Source organism: Phalangium opilio, unplaced genomic scaffold (genome assembly GCF_054372755.1).
Source record: "Phalangium opilio isolate 3A_F unplaced genomic scaffold, DU_Popi_V2 ptg000217l_1, whole genome shotgun sequence".
NCBI lineage: Eukaryota > Metazoa > Arthropoda > Arachnida > Opiliones > Phalangiidae > Phalangium > Phalangium opilio.
The window spans coordinates 8601875-8624006 of record NW_028324218.1 but is presented as its reverse complement, the minus strand read 5'-3'; the positions used below and the strand labels follow the sequence as shown (position 1 = coordinate 8624006).

The following is a 22132-nucleotide window of genomic DNA, read 5'->3' as shown; positions in this document are numbered from 1 at the left end:
TTACTCTGTTCTCCACTTCTACTTCTAAAATTAAATCTATCCCTGGTTTTACAAAAACAATTCAACATCCAGACGGTATTTCGACAACAACGACGTAAATAATGACCAAATTTCTCGAACTAGCACGAGCTGTAAGTCTCTTACGAAGTATAGGTAGTGTCATACTTATGGAACATATCTTATAAACTTATGCTGGTAGTTATAATTTTAAGTTCGTAAACAATATTAACCCTAAACCATTAAGAAAATTTCTGTTATAAAAGCAAAATAAAATTTTCCCACGAAAAAGGCGTTAAAACTAAATAATTTCATTAATAAATAGTGTATTATCTCCAAAATACAGAGAGCATAAAAGCAGTATAATAAATCATAGGTTATAGACCTGAATCAGTCAAGAGTAAAAATTATGAGGTCGAAGCTAGGCTTACACCGCTATACTGTTAGTTGCTCTCAATCCCCATAATTTTTGATGTCAAATAAAACCAAAGGTTCATAAAACAATCCAGAGTTGGCTTTGATGCAAACGATACCCAATCCCATCATTAAAAGTTTTGAAAGCTATACAGGATGTTTCTGAAAGGTCTTTAAAAATTATGGAAGGTGTTCTTTGGACAATTTTGAGTTGAAAACCCCTTAGAGCAAACTGCCAAAGAAAATTTTCGACTCAAAATTGTTAAAAGAACAATGCCATAATTTCTGATAAAATTTACAGAAACCACCTGTATATTTGATACCTCTTCTAGCCCTCATTTAACTTTAGCAGACGATGTGTCATTGTTATGGACCAATTTAATTATTTATTTGATACAAGACAGGGAGGGGGTCAGTGGTCACAAGTTCAAATTAGAAAAGTAATTACTACCCAAAGTTCCCATCCTGTCCAGTTCAACAGTAAGTCAGGCAATCACCAGATTGAGAAAAAAGGTTTTTTTTTTCAAACTGACCATATGACCAGTTGAGCCATAACACTTTTAATTAAAAAAACTGGACATTGGCAACTTAAAATGGTGAAACCTGGGACGGTTTTCAATTCATTAAGTCGCCATAGGGCCAGTTAGTAGACTCCCCAGGTATTTAATTATTGAACTGGCCCAGCAAAGTTTTAAAGTGGGGTCACCGCCTTATTTCTCAGCTTGGAAATCACGCTTCAAAGCTACTACCCATAAATTCTTGGCAACATAACAAGTCAGGCAATCACCAAACTGAGAAAAAATTATTTTTGACCAGTAGAGCCAAAGCACTTTTAATTAAAAAACTGGACATTGGCAACTTTAAATGATGAAACCTGGAACGGTTTATAATGAACTAAGTGGCCATAGGACCAGTAGACTGCCAACCATTCAATTTTTAAACTGGCCGAGCAAATTCTTAAAGTGGACATTGTCCAGGGCCACCGCCTAATTTATCAGCTTGGAAATCACCCTTCAGAGCTATGCTACCCATAAATTCCTGGCAACCTAACAGACCGCGTAATATAAATTATAGCAACCAATCTATAGAGGTTACAAAAATTGAGGTTACTCGCTGGCAAACGTCAACCATATCGACTTGTACCGAACCGTAATAAAAAGGCCAAAACGTACGCAAGGAAAATTTAGGTCTAACATGACCGAATCGTTGTAAACCTCACGGCCTACGCGATACGAATCGGCCTAGAAACCCATAACCTGTAATTTCGGAGAGTACAGAAAGAGTTTGGTTTCACAGGCAGTCAGTTGAAATCGAACTGGAATTATAAAGCCAGGCTGAAGTTTAGTCTAGCCTAGCTTAGCAGTTTCATATGAAAATGGAAGGTCGGCGAAGCACCTTACTGGCCGTCGTAATTGGAGTATTTCTCGTATCTTGCGATTCAAGAACTATATGTAAGTTTGGTATATAAGTTTTCCTTTTCTCCAGTTTAACCAAACGTTCCTCTAAATTCATTTATTCTTTTCACAAAAGCATACTACTAAGTTTACTTGTAAAATGCCCGCACTATAAGAGAATTATCCCATGAGTCATGGCGAGTAAAGAATTGAATTGTGAAATGTTTCTACTTTGACAGTGCATTTTACAACCCATAAAGATATTTCATTAAATATATTTCTATAGTAACTATTAACTATCAAAGGTGCATGTACTATCATACATTTTAATTCCCAGCATCAATAATTTTGCCATCAAGACAAAACTAGTATTTAAAAATTTTTATTTACGAAACGTAAGATGCTTTGATGAAAGTTTAAATGATTTAGGGTATGGTGGTTGTTTGGGATAAATTTTCTAAAATTACTGGTTGATGAGTTTGTATATGCAATTTTGAACGTTTTTCTACAGCTAAAAGAAATGCAAATCCTTACCCAGGTTATGGCTCTGGTGGCCAAGGTATTTAAAAAAAATCGTTAATACTATTAATGCATAAGTAGCTAATTTAAAATTCTTCCTAATAGGTTATGGAGAGCCATATGCACCAGCCCCAATGCCTGAACCCGACACTTCTATGACCCCAATGCCTGAACCCGACACTTCTATGACCCCAATGCCTGAACCCGACACTTCTATGACCCCCATGCCTGGACCAACAGGACCAACAGCTCCAACGGGTCCAAACGCTCCTACGGGTCCAAACGCCCCCATTGGTCCAAACGCCCCCACTGGTCCAAACGCTCCTACGGGTCCAAACGCCCCCACTGGACCAAACGCTCCTACGGGTCCAAACGCCCCCACTGGACCAAACGCTCCTACGGGTCCAAACGCCCCCACTGGACCAAACGCTCCTACGGGTCCAAACGCCCCCACTGGACCAAACGCTCCTACGGGTCCAAACGCCCCCACTGGACCAAACGCTCCTACGGGTCCAAACGCCCCCACTGGACCAAACGCTCCTACGGGTCCAAACGCCCCCACTGGACCAAACGCCCCCACGGGACCAAACGCCCCCACGGGACCAAACGCTCCTACGGGACCAAACGCTCCTACGGGACCAAACGCTCCTACGGGACCAAACGCTCCTACGGGACCAAACGCTCCAACGGGACCAAACGCTCCTACGGGACCAAACGCTCCAACGGGTCCAAACGCCCCCACTGGACCAAACGCTCCTACGGGACCAAACGCTCCAACGGGTCCAAACGCCCCCACTGGACCAAACGCTCCTACGGGACCAAACGCTCCTACAGGACCAAACGCTCCCACGGGACCAAACGCTCCCACGGGACCCAACGCTCCCACGGGACCCAACGCTCCTACGGGACCCAACGCTCCAACGGGACCCAACGCTCCAACGGGACCCAACGCTCCAACGGGACCCAACGCTCCTACGGGACCAAACGCTCCAACGGGTCCAAACGCCCCCACTGGACCAAACGCTCCTACGGGACCTAACGCTCCAACGGGTCCAAACGCTCCCACAGGACCCAACGCTCCCACTGGACCAAACGCTCCGACAGGACCAAACGCTCCAACGGGACCAAACGGTCCTACGGGACCAAACGCTCCTACTGGACCAAACGCTCCTACTGGACCAAACGTTCCTACTGGACCAAACGTTCCTACTGGACCAAACGCTCCTACGGGACCAAACGCTCCTACGGGACCAAACGCTCCTACGGGGCCAAACGCTCCTACGGGGCCAAACGCTCCTACGGGACCAAACGCTCCTACGGGACCAAACGCTCCAACGGGACCCAACGCTCCTACTGGACCAAACGCTCCTACGGGACCAAACGCTCCTTCGGGACCAAACGCTCCTTCGGGACCAAACGCTCCTTCGGGACCAAAGGCTCCTTCGGGACCAAAGGCTCCTTCGGGACCAAACGCTCCAACGGGTCCAAACGCTCCAACGGGTCCAAACGCTCCAACGGGTCCAAACGCACCTTCGGGACCAAACGCTCCTTCGGGACCAAACGCTCCAACGGGTCCAAACGCTCCAACGGGTCCAAACACTCCTACGGGACCCAACGCCCCTACGGGTCCACACGGTCCAAGCACTCCAACGGGTCCAAAAGGTCCAAGCGCTCCATCGGGTCCAAACGGACCAAGCGCTCCATCGGGTCCAAACGGTCCAAGCGCTCCAACGGGTCCATACGGACCAAGCGCTCCAACGGGTCCAAACGGACCAAGCGCTCCATCGGGTCCAAACGGACCAAGCGCTCCATCGGGTCCAAACGGACCAAGCGCTCCATCGGGTCCTAATGAACCAAGCTCCCCATCGGGTCCAAACGACCCATCTAGCCAACCAAGTGATTCACCGAATCCGACGAACCCAATGGAACCCGATATGGGAGGTACTCCATCATCAGAACCCGATATGGGAGGTACTCCATCATCGGAACCTGCTCCACCTTCTCCACAAGAACCGCCAGCCTATCCTGAAAGCTCACCATATTCATACAGAAAATAGAAAATATACTACTAGGCCTAAATCATAACTAAAGACGAGCGATGTATATCTGATGTGGAATAAACATTTATATATTTATTTCTGATTAAAATTCTGTTTGGATTTTGCCACACACATTTCGAGATGTTACTCATTAACAAATATATCTCCATTGGTAACTTCAAGTCATTACAAGTAGTACTTTTGTCTTATGATAAATGTTTCCCTTCATACTGTTTAGAACTCAGTATTTTTGAAGTGGCACTGTTAATCCAAGGACCCATGACTAGTCGATTCATTATTGATAAGAGATTTATTGTAAAATCAAAAACTGAACAAATATAATTTCCTTTAATTATTTCCATAATTTCATTCAAATTGACAATTAAATCATTATTAAAAAGTAGATATCTCCGACTTAGAATTCCTGAGATTTGTTCTTCAACTTTTCGATCTTTCTGGCATATGAATGCAATTCACGTAGTACGTTAAAATATCACTAAAAACATTAGTTCATTACGAAAATGGAAGCTCAGTAAAAGAGTACGCAATTTCTGTCGACTCCTCATCCGTTCTCTCATACATTTCCATATCAAGGTCTTCATAATCAACTTCATCGAAGGACTTCGTGTCTTGGGGGATTGCCAATAATTGATGCTTACAATTAACTAAATCATCTTTATCCGTATCGCAAATGTTCCTGAAAGCCATACAATGCAAATGCTTTTGTTTTTCGTAGACAATTCTATCAAATCCGAGAGATTCCATGGCTTCTTTCCAATTTTTCATGATGGGAGCATTTTTATTTACGTGTTTCGAATCGGGGGTTATGATCAAAAGTAGGCCATATTTTTTCAAGAGCATCCGAGCCTTTTGGCAACATATCCATCTTTGTTTCGTAGACGGTAAGTATTCCAACAATAAAGAAAAGACCACAACGTCAAAATATTTTTCGGGTAGATCCCTGATGGGATTTTCGATCGAAGCCGACGATTCTAAGAAGTTTGAAAAATCCGTCGGCGGCTTCGAATTGACTTGCAAATTAAGAAAATCGCATTGGTATACATCCTAGAAAAAAGTGTAATTCCCAACAGTGTTGAATTGCAAAAATGCAAAGGTAGAAACAAAGGCTCTAATTTCTTAGGAGTAAGCTTGCTGTTTCCCGAATGAAAATAATATTGAACGGAAAATGGAATAGATTTTGGTTTCGTAACATGTGTTTGCGGAAAGCTTTAAAGGTTAAGATTATTTTTAGATCTTCATTTCAATGTTCTTTTTTGTCTGCTATAATAAGGTATATTCTCTTAATGAGAAAAATAATGAGATACGCGATTGGTAGTAGGCCTAGAAGGTATACAAATAAAAAATTCTGATTGGATTTTAGATTGAAAACAGAACGAATCGATTGGTTATTTGGAATGCAAAAAAAAAAAAATACGGATTTGTTTGTTTAGGACTTGGAAGTTATATAATCTTGTGTGATTGGTTATTGGACGAAATATAGGTAAAGCACGATTTGTTGATTGAGGGGGGGGGGGATGTGGGTAAGACCCATACTTGATTTTTGGAGGGAATGCAGGTGAATTACAATTTATAACAACCGATTACAGGTTGAAGAAACTGGATAACCGAAAATAGGTTGTATATGAAAACATGACCGACTTTATGTTGAGAAAAACAATATACCCGATTTTATGCTGAAGAAAAAACGTAACCGACAGTATGTTGAAGAAAAAACGTAACCGACAGTATGTTGAAGAAAAAACGTAACCGACAGTATGTTGAAGAAAAAACGTAACAGACAGTATGTTAAAGAAAAAACGTAACCGACAGTATGTTGAAGAAAACAACGTAACCGACAGTATGTTGAAGAAAAAACGTAACCGACAGTATGTTGAAGAAAAAACGTAACCGACAGTATGTTGAAGAAAACAACGTAACCGACAGTATGTTGAAGAAAAAACCGTAACCGACAGTATGTTGAAGAAAAAAACGTAGCCGATAGTATACTGAAGAAAAAACGTAACCGACAGTATGTTGAAGAAAAAACGTAACCGACAGTATGTTGAAGAAAAAACGTAACCGACAGTATGTTGAAGAAAAAACGTAACCGACAGTATGTTGAAGAAAAAACGTAACCGACAGTATGATGACGAAAAACCGTAACCCACAGTATGATGACGAAAAACCGTAACCCACAGTATGATGACGAAAAACCGTAACCCACAGTATGATGACGAAAAACCGTAACCCACAGTATGATGACGAAAAACCGTAACCCACAGTATGTTGAAGAAAAACGTAACCGACCGTATGTGAAAAGAAACAAACGTAACCGACAATTAGTTGAAGAACATAGATAAAAACCGTTTAACCGATTACATGTTACAGAAAATAGATAAAAACCGATTAACCGAACAAATTGAAAAAAATGACAAATCCGAGAATCACCATTCTTTCATAAGGTATTTTAAACCCCACATAATAATTGCAACTTTAACCACAAAATACCCCATAGTTTGACAGAGAGTGCGTAATTGATCAGCCTACCTTTGTGGCTGGTGTCAAATCAATGGCTAAACAATCGCAGTTGTCGTATTTGGAAAAAGGATTGTAGCAACTACCCACATCCAAAACCTTGACTTTCTCAATTCTTCTAAAACCCTCCAGATCACTTAACCTTAAATACAATCATACTTGATCATTAAGTAAGATTGTTCTCGCTTTCAAATTATTACCTATCAAATTCTTCGGCATTCAAAGAACAACTATACTTCTTACGATAGTCTTTCGCAATATGTTTTACAAAACCTGGTCCAAAATAGTACCAGCTGAAATTGTACAACATAGAAAAGAACCTTAGTACAGATGTCCGTTGGCCAAAGTAAGTTTCAAATAATTGAAAAGGTGGAATAATTTGAAGAAATTAACTATTTGCAATTTAACCTAACACTAGAGAAGTAACTTTTACATAAGCTAAAGCTGCGCATTACACGGCCTACATTAAAGGCATACTATTTTATAGAAAACCGGTTGAACAGCAAATTATTGCGATGTCACCAACATGCGACAGAAAAATAGACTTTCACACCACAAATAAACCAATGGAAAAACGTAGCAATTCGTTTGTTGATCAAGTAACTTAAAGACCAAAGAATTGTTTCTAGCTTTAATTGATACATTTATCATATCAAAATAATATAATAAAACTACTAATCAGATCTAGAAGACACTTATAACTTTCCCCTAAAAATATGTTGACTACAGACGCGACTAAACAAAAATATTGAAGTCACAAAAACGTGCCCATTTTCCAAAATGAATATTCAGCAAGCAACTGACCTTGCTCGCCGCTGAAGGTCAAAATACTAACGCGCATACTCCCCAGAGAGATGGGTTGCTAATACAAGGGTTTATAAACCCACCACCGTAAGAACTACTTTCTAACACTACTGTGGACAATGTCCTATAAATTTTCCAATCAAACCTTGTCCAATCAAACACATGTCCTATAAGAAATGTTACTTATTTCTGGCCCTGTATCACAAACCCAGCACCAACATCAAAACCGTTGCCTACGTTAATCAAGGCCTGTGCGCGGTGGCTTCGAAGGGGGGGACTTTTAAAATACGCGACTTCTTATTTTCTCCCTATTTTAGCGCGAGATTTCATTGATAGCTGGACCGAAACGCGCGCGAAAATGAGTATTTAAAATTCTAAGCGCGAGAAAATGAACATTTCAAATTCCAAGCGCTAGAATATGAACATTTCAAATTATTTAGATCCAGCTATTAGCGCTTCAGGTCCAGCTAAAAGCGCCTCAGGTGAGAGAATTTGGCAACTTAAATTGCCAAAATAAAAATAAAAATCGGCGCCGCGCACAGGCCTTGATTAACGTAGGCAACGTCAAAACAATACACTGTATCATAGCCCACTCGATCACGCGCATCACGTCGCAAGCTGCTCGCCCTATCTCGTGCATTCTAACTACTGTTTTTCACTAGAGATAGTTTATTTAGGGTTTAATATTTCAAAATTAAATATAATGAAAGGCGCGAAAAATAATTTAAATCGAACCAAACTACACCTAACCTAGTTTCCGCGACTTGATTATAATAAATTTTAATAAAACTAAACCCTCATTATAAGGGATAAACCCAAATTTAAAACAACAAGCACATTCCACAAACTGACAAGCACATAATGTTTAGCTCACCTCCATTTATTATAGCACCACTCAATCCTGGTGTTATTCGGATGCTGTTTGTCCCATATCTTTGTGGCAATGGAAAGCATTGCCGCTGAATATTTTTCCCGGCTTTCGGTATCATTAACATGTAATTTCCACACTGTTTCATGGTCACCGACTGTAAGAAGTAATTATAATTAGTTGTTTTTTATAATTAACAAAAAAAATTATCAATAACAGCAAATTTACGAACCTTTCTGAAATGATTTCCTAAGTGTTAAGTGAAGATTACGTATAATTTTAACTAGGTGAACATGATTATCTTTCGCAAATCCTTGTTCTTGCTCCATCAGAGCCATCAACCTCGTAAAACATGTGTCAGTCAATGAGTCAATCAATTGACCGGTTTTCAGACCTAAGAGCAGACGACCGAAAAGGTTTTTATAGTACCTCCAGAAATCCAGGCTTTCCCTAGGACAGAGCTGAACTGAATCCATAAATGAGTTGCGGCCAGGTTGAGAAATAAGGAATATTTTGAAACTGGTCGTCTGTGACCGGTTCAGCCTAAAGACTTTTATAAAAAAAAAATGGGCAATGTCCATGTTCTATTATGGGCACTGACTGTGTTTGGGAATTTAATTAGTGCTCATAGGGACCACTATGACTCCGGAAATTTAAATTGAAAACTGGTGTGCCGCTGAGGTACAGCCTTATTTCTCACCCTTAATGTGACCTTAGCCAGGCTTGGAAATAAGGTTTATTTCTGAACTAGTCCTCCGGACCAGTGACGTCTTAAATATGAAACTGGTCCCGGGACCAGTGACCCTTCTCCAATTTATTTTTCTACTGGTCCCAGGACTTGTGGTCGTTCTCTCTTCTAAAAAAATCTCTCTCGGCTTAGGGTTGTATACACAACTGGACTCCTGGAGTCGAAATTTATGTTAAAATGAAATTAATAATTAAAGAGGTCCCCATATCAATTTTTAATAAAAGAATTAATAAACTAGTCATTGGGACCAGTGACCCTCGCGTTTTGAATAAAAAAAAGTGGTCCAAGCTATTAATTTAATTAGTGGTCATGGAGACCACTATGACTCCGGAAATTTAAATTTAAAACTGGTGTGCCACTGTGCGATAGTGCGATACAACCTTATTTCTCACCCTTAAATTGACCTTAGGGGAAGAATTAAGTCTGCTAGTTTGTCTGCAATAGGGAACCCGTCCTTGGCTGAGGTCGAAGCAAACTTTTCCCGTAAAATCAATTAAATTAAGCCATAAATATAATTTAACGATGTTAAAACGAGTCGTTAATCTGGCTTTAGCGACAAATAAATCGCTGCTTAAACTACAATCGATCCCAAAGCGAAATAGTGGAACGTAAGCTGTATTATAACATAAGTCTAGTGTTAACTTCTATGCATTTTTGGTTTTGTAATGAGAAAGAGGTATTTATTACTCTTGATTTTAATGATTTTTATCATATATTTAGCTGGGTATATAGAACTGTTCCAGCTCCAGCATCAAGTATGAGCTGGAAAGCCTCTGAGGTTGGAGCATCTTTTCTCTGGTGGTGGATTTTTTGGCATTTGTGGCACGAACATGAACACATCACTGTAAGCATAATATCTTAGCGTGTTGTTAACTTGAAGAGATTCATAAAATAATTAAAATTATTTAAAGGGTGAATTTGAGTATCCAGATCGATTGAAATGGACTGACGAGGAGCTGGGAATCCCTCCAGAATAATAAAATAATATAAACCCCAATTCAATTTAGTTAAAATGTATAAATAAATAAATAGTTGATTTAAATTGGAACAAATTATGACTTTATTTTAAATTTGAAAATCCTGTGTTGCTGGAATTAAAATTAAACTTACAAAATATAGTTGATTTGACTCTTAAAGATAGTTCTAACGCCATCTATGGGGAAAATACATGTCGCCTTATAGAGCTATTTCAGTGGGGCAAAAATTTCGTCTGCTAAGAAAATTGGGCCTGCCTTTGAGTGTAGGGCGGCCATTTAATGAGGGTTTTCTCTATGGGCAAATAGCATTGGTGACATAGCCATTACCCCCTCTGAAATAGCTCTATTGGCCAATCTGGGTTTTAGTTCTTGGAAAATCCACCAGGGGGCGGGTAAAACAATATAAACCCCAGCAAGGGACTTTTGGGAACCTAATTTATGCGGAATCTTTGATTCTTGCCTGACAAAATAAAAGGGACGTGGTCGAGACTAGTAAATGTTTTCTAAATTTGAATTTTGATGGGATATAGTTGTGGTGACCTTAATAACCTTTAAAAAAATTAACATTAACATTGTTGATAGCATAATATCTTGGGCGTTAACCCAATTTACCATTGAAATTTCTTCCTACTCAAAGATGAAATGTTTACTGCACGATAGTGGACAATATAGGGACTTGGCAGTACTACGTCATGCAACGTCAGGCTACCTTACACTAGTGCTAAAAAACATACCAGGAGGAGGGGCTTATGTAGCTTTCATTCTGTTAAAAAAACATACCATAATGGCGCTGGGGGCGGAGTTAAGCCCGAATTGCCAAGTCCCTATTACTTGCAATTCTTCTTTCAGTTGTCCTGAACTCTTTGTAAATACAAAACAATGTTGGAATTCTAAAATTTTGTCTTTATTTCAACACAAAATTTAAAAACAATCGATACAATGAGTTATACTTCAGCAACTGATAGTGAATATGTTATATTTATGAAATATACGTCACTATATGTGATGTACTAGGTGAATTACAAGTTTAAAACAACCACATAGCACTGGCAATGACGCATGTTAAAAATTCTATGGCGCCGACTATACTTTTACACTTAAAGTAACAGGCGGCTCCATGATCACCCCTAGCATGCTGGCTAATCTTCTGGACACGAATTTTACCTTGCCAAAGGCAGGAACCAATCAGACCCAATGCACTAGGTCCCATTGGTTCCTGCCTTTGGTTTAACTAGCCTTTGCCAAGCTTAGCCAACGTGTAGCAGAAAAGGCATCTTTCAGGGGTATCAACGGAGCCGCCCTTTGCTTTAAATTGCCTTTAATCAATAGTATCATTAAAAGTCTTGGAGTAATTGAACTCCAAGGATACAGTAATTATAAACTGTACAACGTTGTTGGTATACTAAATATTCAAAACTGAACATGAGAATCCATTGGAATTCTGTCCAGGTTGATTCTCATTTCTTTATAATTCTCCATATACTCCAAAACATTAACACGCAGCTGTTGATCATCATGATCATCATTAACAGTAACAAAAACTTTATCCAAATTACTCTTTGGTGTCGCGCAAGACCGATCTTGGTCCTTTGGCTCCATTTTAATGATGTAATTAGGATCAAATATACCTCTATCGTCATATTGGGGTCTTGGTGTTCCAGATAATGGTCTAGGGCTAGGCGATGGGAATGGTTCTGGTCTTGGTAATGCAATAGGCTCGCGTCTTGTCTTACGCGATCGAGGTGGACCAATACGACTTCGACCTCTACCTCTTCCACGTCCTCTACCTCTGCCTCTACCCCTTCCTCTACTTGAGGTTTGTGGAGCATCGTGAGATTTCACTTCATCTTTTTGATTCTTAGATTTCTTTGATCCCTTTTCTTTGATACCTGGTATTACATCATCATCATCATGATCGTCAACGATTTCAGTGCTTTGTGCTTCAGATGACGCGTTACTTTTACTTGTACGTTTACGAGCATTTTCAGGCATCTCTAGACGCCGTCCTAAATGAACTTCAATGTGATCAATCAACGCTTCTTTGGTGTCAAAACATTCGTAACATAATTGACATTTTGGTTTTTTATCCGTCAAGTTTAGGCAAACTTTTTGGCCCAAGTTTGTGGTTTCGATGACGCATTCTGTTGCTGGGGTTTTAGAAACTTTATTTCGTTTAGATTCCTCAACATTGGATATTGTTTCATCGTGTTTACGCTTAGTTTGTGTTGTAGTTGGTTTAGGTTTGGTTATGACAACTTTTCTCTGCGTAGTTTTTGGATTAGCTTCTTCTGTCTCAGATTCCTCAATATCGGACATTGCATCATCGCTTTTACGCTTTTTCGATGTTTTTGGTTTAGGTTTAGTTATGACAACTTTTCTCTGCGTAGTTTTTGGATTAGCTTCTTCTGTCTCAGATTCCTCAACATCGGATATTGCATCATCGCTTTTACGCTTTTTTGATGTTTTTGGTTTAGGTTTCGTTATGACAACTTTTCTCTGCGTAGTTTTTGCATTAGCTTCCTTTGTCTTACTCGGTACATAATCATCGCAAGTTACTTCCATATTTAAGGGAAGTTTCGGCCCTAATTGTACCGAGCAACCAAGCATAAGTTGTTTCTTCTCAGTCGATTTCAGAACATCGCGTTGATGAACTACATTGTGTTTCTTCAAGTCAAGCTGCGTTTTGCAAACCTTGTTGCACAATTTGCAATGAAATTCCTTCGATATTTTATGTATTTCAATATGTTTATCATATGCTGCTTTGAGCATAAAGGATTTCGAACAAATATTGCAAATGTGCTTCGAACTGTGACATATTTTCTTGTGCTCCTCCAAATCATCTTCTTTACGATAAACAGCGTAACAATCCGTGCAATTGAACAGTTCGTCCGTGCATTCAATGACTTCCTCTTCGGAACTATCATCAACTGTTGGGGTTTTGTTTTTGCAATTGTGTAGCAAAAGAGCCTTTTCCGTAACGAAATTGTACAGGCATGAGCTGCAAGAAAATAGCTTGCGATCCTTCTGTTTGTCATCGCATGGAAAACTGTTCACAACTTCTTCAGTACTTTTAACTTTATTTTTCTGAGAATCATGAGAGTTTGAATCAGAATCGATTCTGTTATCCTCAGGGACATCATTCTCGCCCTCATCTACATTTTCTTTTCCTGAAATGATTTGAGTTTAAAATCAAGGGTTGTTCAATAGAGCTATCTCTGAAGCCTTAGTGTGACGTCACCAATGCTATTTGCCCATAGAACCGAAGTTGGTACCAAACATGGCCGCCCACTGGCAAAGATAGGCCAGTGACGTTTTACCTAGCTCTATTGAGTATCTCAGTTGTGACGTCAGTGCCTAGGTAAAACGTCACGGGCTTAGCTTTGGCAATGGGCGGCCATGTTTGGTACCGCTTTGGTTCTATGGACAAACAGCATGGGTGACGTCACACTAAGGCTTCTGAGATAGCTCTATTGATGGGAGTATAAAATACTATACCCTCTGATTGGGGATCGCGATCATTAGTGTGATTTTGATCTTTGGAGTCTCCAACTTCTTTTTCAGTTGGAAGATTTCCATTTTGAGGATATATGGTTTCATTTATTTTTTGCAAAGTTTCTTCAGAAAGTCTCTTTTTCCAGCGTAGTTTTTTAACCAAAATTTTGTAAGCCTTATGGTACTTTTCAATTTCTTTCTCAATTTCTTCCATTTTGATGTTCTTTGCGTTTATTGCTAGAAAATATGACAAATTTTCCGGATTTCGTGTAAATACTGCTGAGTAATATTCCAGATGTTCTGGTTTTTAAACTTCAATATCAAATGTACACACTAGTCTGTCAAGAGATAGTGACTTAAGTATTTGAAAAACGTCAGTGCGATGTTGTTATTTTGTGTCATGTGGTCATGCACAGTGAGGTTTTTCTAATTTCTCTTGTCATCCTTCAATGCATTTGATTATAAGTTCATAAGATACGTCCCATAAATTTGTCAAAATTAAATATTAATAATTTTCATTTCTACGCCTATCTCCGCTCCGCAAAACACGACTTACCACAAGCTCTTCGCACGATAAAATGACTCAAGATTGAATTGCACAATCTATTCTCCGAGTTACGATGACATCATGGAGAGGTATTATACTGGATGTTACTGTGGTTGTGTGTCTGTCACCGTCTTCGCAGTTTGTAAATCAGAGCAAACATTTTCGCAATATAGACCACGTTCGCAGTTCACAGAAAGTCATACAAATTAAATTTATTTAATTATTTAAGAAAAATATCATAATTGGGAAGATAGCTCTAGCATGGATGAAGAATGCGCGTGAGGAAATTTGTTTTCACTCTACAGGATCGGCAACTCCCTATCTCGAACGACAGCTTATTCTGTATATACTCTGTTACAACATCGGTTGTCAGCACGCGCAAACCTAGGCCTCTATGTTACGTAGCCTTGTACGTGCTGTCAAGAGACCAAAAAAACTTCAGGATCTTCAGGATTTTAATATCCGCGAGTTTTTCGTCTCTTGACAGCACGTACAAAGCTAGGTTACATAGAGACCTAGGTTTGCGCGTGCTGACAACCGATGTTGTAACAGAGTATATACAGAATAAGCTGTCGTTCGAGATAGGGAGTTGCCGATCCTATAGCGTGAAAACAAATTTCCTCACGTGCATTCTTCATCCATGGCTCTAGTCTATACGCGGAGAGGTTTATTTTGATTTACCAACTTGTTACACATGCACGTCATACCGGCGATAGCAGACGACGCTTATTTGTTATCAATTTCAAAGAATCAAATAGCTTTTTCGACTGTTGCGTAGACTTATCGAAGATATAATGCTGATAAAATTTTACGCCCTCATCCTTTTGATTACCAATTAAATAACATAGAAAGTCGCATTTTTCATTGTGTCCCTTTAATCCCTAATTAAAATGGGTTTCTTTCAAACCTTAATAGCAGTTGTACTTGAGTATGACACTGTCAAATACATAACAGTTAAAAACAAGAAAATCGGATTATTGAATCGTGTTATTCAGTTGGGAATATTAAGTTATATCATAGGGTGAGTTAAAAATTTAGAAACTACTTGTCATATATAGTTAATTAAACAGAATAATTACTCGTCAGCTACGCAATAGTTTACCAAAAAGGTTATCAAGACTTCAGTGATATTGAAAGTGCCGTAACAACGAAAGTTAAAGGAGTTGTCTATACCAATTTTTCCGATGATGAATTTAAAAAAGGTGTTGATCCAACGATATACAACAGAGTATGGGATGTGACAGATTATGTTGTACCTCCTTCAGTAAGTTTCAAGAACGTACCACAAAAACGTTACATAATATAATTTATTACCATGGTTATAACATGGATAAAGAATGCGCGTGAGGAAATTTGTTTTCACGCTATAGGATAGGCAACTCCCTATCTCGAACGACAGCTTATTCTGTATATACTCTGTTACAACATCGGTTGTCAGCACGCGCAAAGCTATTTCTCTATGGAACGTAGCTTTGTACGTGCTGTCAAGAGACAAAAAACTTCAGGATCTTCAGGATTTAAAATATCCGCGAGTTTTTTAGCTCGAGTGCACGGACCTCTAGACCTTAGTTTCAAATACGTGTGAAATTACCTTCAACCTACTACACGTATTTGAAACTAAGGCCTAGAGGTCCGTGCACTCGAGCTAAAAAACTCGCGGATATTTTAAATCCTGAAGATCCTGAAGTTTATTGTCTCTTGACAGCACGTACAAAGCTACGTTACATAGGAACCCACCTTTGAGCGTGCTGCCAACCGATGTTGTAACAGAGTATATACAGGATAGGCTGTCGTCCGAGATAGGGAGTTGCCGATCCTATAGCGTGAAAACAAATTTCAAGCTCACGCGCATTCTTTATCCATGGTTATAATGTTTTAATAGGAAAATAATGCCTTTTTTGTTGCAACTAACGTTGTTATCACACCAAATCAAACAAGGGGAGTATGTCCAGAGGTAAATATCAAGGTGTCATCAATCATCATGTGGTTTATCATTATCTTAAGGGTAATTTCGTTTCTACATAGGATGCAACCATAAATGGGGCTCTGTGTGATCCTGCATATAATACTTGTGAAAAGGGCAAAATACTGTATTTGGGAAATGGTATAAATTAAGCGTTTTAATTATAAAGTTCATTATAAATTAATATATGTAATAATTTAAGGACCAATGACTGGTAACTGCAGGGATAATGGCGAGGGAAACTTTACTTGTGAAATAATGGGTTGGTGCCCTTTAGAGAAAGATGTTGGACCATTGTAAAAATTATATTTTTAACCTCTATCATAATCTTGTTTTTAAATATTTTGTATAAGTTTGTCACCTGGCCGTAAGATGGCGCCATGGTCCTGACAATAGGCCATAAGATGGTGCCCCTGTCCTGACAATAGGCCATAAGATGGTGCCATGGTCCTGAAAAAGGGCCGTAAGATGGCGCCACGGTCCTGAAAAAGGGCCGTAAGATGGCGCCACGGTCCTGAAAAAGGGCCGTAAGATGGCGCCATGGTCCTGAAAAAGGGCCGTAAGATGGCGCCATGGTCCTGACAATAGGCCATAAGATGGTGCCCCTGTCCTGACAATAGGCCATAAGATGGTGCCACGGTCCTGACAATAGGCCACAAGGTGGCGCCATGGTCCTGACAAAAGGCTATAAGATGGTGCCCCTGTCCTGACAATAGGCCATAAGATGGTGCCACGGTCCTGACAATAGGCCACAAGGTGGCGCCACCGTCCTCACTTTAGGGACGTTATTAGCTACTTGTGGCGACCATGGTTTGAAATAACAAGCAGTTTAAGACATTGCAGTCTGGGTGACTGACTAACAACCAAATATTTAACAAACTTATGCATAAACGCCCATCTGAATAACATTCTAACAATTTTGTCAAAATATTAAAGGAAAGTTGGGGGTATTTTAGATGATGTCAGAAAGTCTACAGTTTTAATTAAAAACTTCATTAGTTTCCCAAAGCATAAGGTGACAAGGTAACAAAAGAAAAATCATTAGCTGATTGCAAGAAGAAATTTACAAATTTAATTGCAGGAGAAATGTATTGGATACCAGCAACCAAACATATCTAAACAGTTGCCACTACCATCCTGAGTCAGACAGTCAATGTCCTGTGTTTATTATCGATGACATCATTAGTGGCAGTGGGGAGAATTTTTCTGCAGTGGCTGTTAAGGTAATAATTATTACAGGGTTCATAGAAACCTGGAAAACAGGGAAAACCTGGAAAAATCAGGGAAATAAATAGTTGACAAAAACCTCAGGGAAATTTGCGTCAAACAGGGGCCGAGTAATTAAGCAAAATGTTCGTAAATATTCCCTCCAAAGGATCAAGATTACACCCAACTTTGGAGGCTCATAACTCTGGTTCTACTAGAGATACGGGGATGTCCTTTGAGTATGTTATAGTCCAATTTGTCCCCCATCCAACCATCCTAAAAACGTAGGGCTACGACAAACAGGGGCCGAGTAATTAAGTAAAATGTTCGTGAACATCCCCTCCATAGGATTAACATTACACTCAACTTTGGAGGCTCATAACTCTGGTTATATTAGAGATACTGGGATGTCCTTTGAGTATGTTATAGTCCAATTTGTCCCCCATCCAACCATACTAAAAACGTAGGGCTACGACAAACAGGGGCCGAGTAATTGAGCAAAATGTTCGTGAACATTCCCTCCATAGGATTAACAATACACTATACTTTGGAGGCTCATAACTCTGGTTCTACTAGAGATACGGGGATGTCCTTTGAGTATGTTATAGTCCTATTTGCCCCCCCCCGCCCTCCTTCGTTAACATTTACTCCATAGGATACTCCTTATACGCGAAAACCTGGAAAACTCAGGGAAGTATGTGGGGAAAAACCTGGAAATCTCAGGGAAATTTGTTTTCCAAAAGTTGTATGAACCCTGTAATAGTAGGATTTTAAATATAACAATTAAACGTGTGAACTTCATTAACAGGGTGGTGTTTTTGCAATTAACATTAAATGGGAATGTAACCTCGATTTTTCCCCTAAACATTGCATTCCAACTTATTCCTTCAAAAGGCTTGATGAACCAAATGCCCTGCTTGCTAAAGGATGGAATTTTAGGTGAATATTCTAAGAGAAGCTCCTCCCCTTTCCCTTTCTCAATATGGCGGAGAATTTTTGTAGATTCAAAGGCTAGCCTGATTGGCTGGCTAAACTTAGTAGGGGCGATTTTGACCCCATTCCCCCGCTTGCAATCCACCTTATTCCTGATGAATGAGCCAAGGCTTAATGTGCGACTGACTAGTCTGGGTTAAAATGATGCGGCGTCTGTTTCAGAGCACTTTTAAGTGACAAATCTGGGTTAAAATGATGCGTCGTCTGTTTCAGAGCACTTTTAAGTGACAAATCTGGGTTAAAATGATGCGGCGTCTGTTTCAGAACACTCTAAAGCAGACGACGCATCGTTTTGACCCAGATTTGTCAGTTAAGCCTCGGGAATAAGGTGGATTCACACTTTCTCAATAATGTAGTCAATTCAAATAGACGATACTTAAAATTGAATCGCGCGCGCTCAGAGCAGCTCCAGTGCAGACACAATGCAGAGCAGCCGCTAGGGTGCAGTCAAGGTATTGTCGGTCCCCAGCAAAACGTACGAGAAGAGTGTTAAATTTAAAAATTAAATCTAAACTTATGATAGGGTTTAAGAAATAAATTGTAAATGCCTACTGTTTGTTGCGTTCCCTTGTGTACCCAGCGAGGGTATAAAAAGGTTTTGGCAGATGGATCAGCAACAAAAGTAAATAAATAAACCCAACCGAGGCTTAGACTGTCAAGATCGCGATAACAAAGCATGGGCACGTTAAACTGATAAAATTTGAAATCATTATGTTAAAAATTGAATACCTGTAGCGAAAACCCATGATTTAATACGCAATAATACCGCAAAAAAAGAAATCGAACCCCTAAACTAATTTGTATAATTTATAATTAATCTCAAAGTTTAATATACTGCCATAGACTTTACATTAGCTCCATTTTTTTTTGACTGCACCCCTCCCCGACAGAGTACGCTAAGTTCTCAGTGCAGCTTGCGCGCCAATTTTAAATATTGTCTATTATAAATTTCTATTCTTTGTAGATATGCCAACTACTATATGAATGACAACCGGGCATTGTACAAACTATACGGCATTGATTTTGTAGTTCTAGTCATTGGAAGAGGGGGAAAATTTAGTTTCATCCCTCTTTTGTTAAATATTGGTTCTGGTGTTGGACTGCTAGCTGCGGTAGGTTTCTTTTCAAAGTATTACCATGGATAAAGAATGCAACGCGCGTGAGGAAATTTGTTTTCACTCTATAGGAAAGGCAACTCCCTATCTCGAAAGACAGCTTATTCTGTATATACTCTGTTACAACATCGGTTGTCAGCACGCGTAAAGCTAAGTCTCTATGTAACGTAGCTTTGTACGTGCTGTCAAGAGACAAAAAACTTCAGGATCTTAAGGATTTACAATATCCGCGAGTTTTTTAGCTCGAGTGCACGGACCTCTAGGCCTTAGTTTCAAATACGTGACGTAGTAGGCTGTAGGCAATTTTACACGTATTTGAAACTAAGGCCTAGAGGTCCGTGCATACACTCGAGTTAAAAAACTCGCGGATATTTTAAATCCAGAAGATCCTGAAGTTTTTGGTCTCTTGACAGCACGTACAAAGCTACGTTACATAGAGACCTAGCTTTACGCGTGCTGACAACCGATATTGTAACAGAGTGTATACAGAATAAGCTGTCGTTCGAGATAGGGAGTTGCAATGCCTATCCTGTAGCGTGAAAACAAATTTCCGCACGCGCATTCTTTATCCATGGTATTACCTTTTATAGGGAGAGGAAAAGGGGTGTGGTTTATAATTATAATTAGGCTTTCTACAATATCAAAATGGCGGAGAACCTTTTATAACCTATAAACTGTATTTTAGGCAACTGTGATATCTGATCTGGCAGTTCTTTACTGCGTGAGAAAAAGGCAACTTTATAAAACTAAGAAATACGTTGAAGTTGAAACTGAATATGATGGATTTCAGGTAATTGAAACCTTTCAGTCTATTTTTCACTTTAATTGATGATGAGAAATTAAATAATTGTATATGTTAATATTTTAATGAAATTAATAAAATTAAATGTTAAATTATTATTATTATAACGAATGGAATTATTTTACTAGGATACCAGTGTAAGAGAAGAGGATCCGCCTGCAGATTTCTCATATCAAAGACAGCCTTAAATGAATATGAAATTATCACAGGGTTGGGTGATGGGATTGTAAAATTTGCTTATGTAAATGAAATAAAATAAAATTATTTTATCTCTTAAATTCTGTTTGTCTCCTTAAAATTATCGTTAAGAAACAGTATACTTTATTTTGTTAAATGGATAGTGTGCACTGAAGGGGCTAGAGAAATTTCCTCAACCATTTCTAAACTTTAAAGCAAAGGGCGGCTCCATTGGTGCCCCTTAAAGGGACTGTAAAGAAGGCATCAGCGGGTGGGTAAAAATTATTTGAAATACGTCAGAGACACGTGACCGAGGAGAGGCGTTGTTCAAAGCAGCATAGTTCGTTTTATTTCGAAAATAACCACTTCATGGAATTGGCGCTGCAATCTCGCGAAAAACAAGGACTAGATGTTAACTAGTCCCACTCCATGAGGAGTCTTTGTATCTTGGCATCACGTGATGTCTGTGACGTATTTCAAATAATTTTTACCCACCCGCCCATGCCTTTGCAGTCCCTTTAAAGATGGCTTTTCTACTACACAGTGGCTAAGCTTGGTAAAGGCTAGTTAAGCCAAAGGCAGGAACCAATCAGACCTAATGCACAAGGTCTGATTGGTTACTGCCTTTGGCAAGATAAAATTCGTGTCTAGAAGGTTAGCCAGAATGCTAGGGGTGATAATGGACGCCGCCTGTTGCTTTAACTGCACTTGCAATAAGATATGTTCCATAATTATGACACTACCTATACTTCGTAATGCCAGACATTTACAGCACGAGCTAGTTCGAGGACGACAAGCGAGAATTGACTACACGCGGTTAATTTTGCAGTCCATCTTCCTATTTAGTCTGTATTAAAGGGACTGTAAAGAAGGCATGGGCGGGTGGGTAAAAATTATTTGAAATACGTCAGAGGCACGTGACCGAGGAGAGGCGTGGTTCAAAGAAGCTCAGTTCGTTTTATTTCGAAAATTACCACTTCATGGAATTGGCGCTGTAATCTCGCAAAAAACAAGGACTAGATGTCCAGTTCCACTCCATGAGGAGCCTTTGTATCTTGGCATCACGTGATGTCTGTGACGTATTTCAAATAATTTTTACCCACCCGCCCTTGCCTACTTTGCAGTCCCTTTAAACCTTTGGATGCGCCTCACCAGGCGTCGCTTTATTAGAATCTACCACGTTTCGCCTACGTCACTTCATGACAAGCTTTCTGTAACCAGCGACAATCTAAATGGAACATATCTTATAAACTTATGGTAACATGGATAAAGAATGCGTGTGAGGAAATTTGTTTTCACGCTATAGGATAGGCAACTCCCTATCTCCGAGGGCAATTTATTCTTATTATTCTGTATATACTCTGTTCCAGCTTCAGTTGTCAGCAAGCGCAAAACTAGGTCTCCATGTAACTTAAATTTGTGCGTGTTGACAACAGATGAAAGCAATACTAAATTTCAGGATTTAAAATCTCGAGATGTTAAATTCTGAAAATCACTATTTCTTTCGTCTGTTGTCAGCACGCACAAAGCTACGTTACAGAT

General features: G+C 39.5%; 4 protein-coding genes across 7 annotated transcripts in view; 2 read left to right on the top strand and 2 right to left on the bottom strand.

Annotated features, from left to right (window-relative positions):
* The window catches only part of LOC149616110 (S-adenosylmethionine sensor upstream of mTORC1-like), a 105145-nt gene extending 96214 nt beyond the window's left edge, over window positions 1-8931 (bottom strand). For 3 of the 4 annotated variants that reach the window (XR_016375782.1, XM_089856324.1, XM_089856326.1), the window contains exon 1: window positions 8577-8711. Coding sequence is in view for 3 of the 4 variants with exons in the window: in XM_089856324.1 (XP_089712450.1) it covers window positions 8577-8582 (6 nt within the window). In the remaining variant the exon portion in view is untranslated. Of the gene's footprint in view, window positions 1-4431; window positions 5429-6910; window positions 7041-7098; window positions 7192-8576; window positions 8728-8802 lie in introns of those variants that run through there. The other variant, XM_089856325.1, reaches the window with a different exon arrangement.
* An 803-nt stretch (window positions 8932-9734) lies between these two features.
* On the top strand, window positions 9735-10370 carry LOC149616109 (NADH dehydrogenase [ubiquinone] 1 beta subcomplex subunit 2, mitochondrial-like). Its single transcript, XM_089856331.1, has 3 exons — window positions 9735-9926; window positions 10039-10162; window positions 10230-10370. The coding sequence occupies exons 1-3, from the start codon at window positions 9841-9843 to the stop codon at window positions 10293-10295; spliced, it is 276 nt and encodes a 91-aa protein (XP_089712457.1). The 5' UTR covers window positions 9735-9840; the 3' UTR covers window positions 10296-10370.
* An 807-nt stretch (window positions 10371-11177) lies between these two features.
* LOC149616108 (uncharacterized) lies at window positions 11178-14481 on the bottom strand. The gene is made up of 3 exons (XM_089856323.1): window positions 14344-14481; window positions 13791-14024; window positions 11178-13462 (listed from the first exon to the last, which is right to left on the bottom strand). Exons 2-3 carry the CDS (start codon window positions 13999-14001, stop codon window positions 11706-11708), a joined length of 1968 nt encoding a protein of 655 aa, XP_089712449.1. The 5' UTR covers window positions 14002-14024; window positions 14344-14481; the 3' UTR covers window positions 11178-11705.
* A 590-nt stretch (window positions 14482-15071) lies between these two features.
* Window positions 15072-20691, top strand: LOC149616107 (P2X purinoceptor 4-like). Its single transcript, XM_089857193.1, has 11 exons — window positions 15072-15355; window positions 15421-15598; window positions 16217-16288; window positions 16360-16438; window positions 16500-16593; window positions 17234-17320; window positions 17379-17520; window positions 18312-18442; window positions 19461-19608; window positions 20297-20401; window positions 20542-20691. The coding sequence occupies exons 1-11, from the start codon at window positions 15225-15227 to the stop codon at window positions 20599-20601; spliced, it is 1227 nt and encodes a 408-aa protein (XP_089713319.1). The 5' UTR covers window positions 15072-15224; the 3' UTR covers window positions 20602-20691.
* Window positions 20692-22132: the final 1441 nt, after the last annotated feature.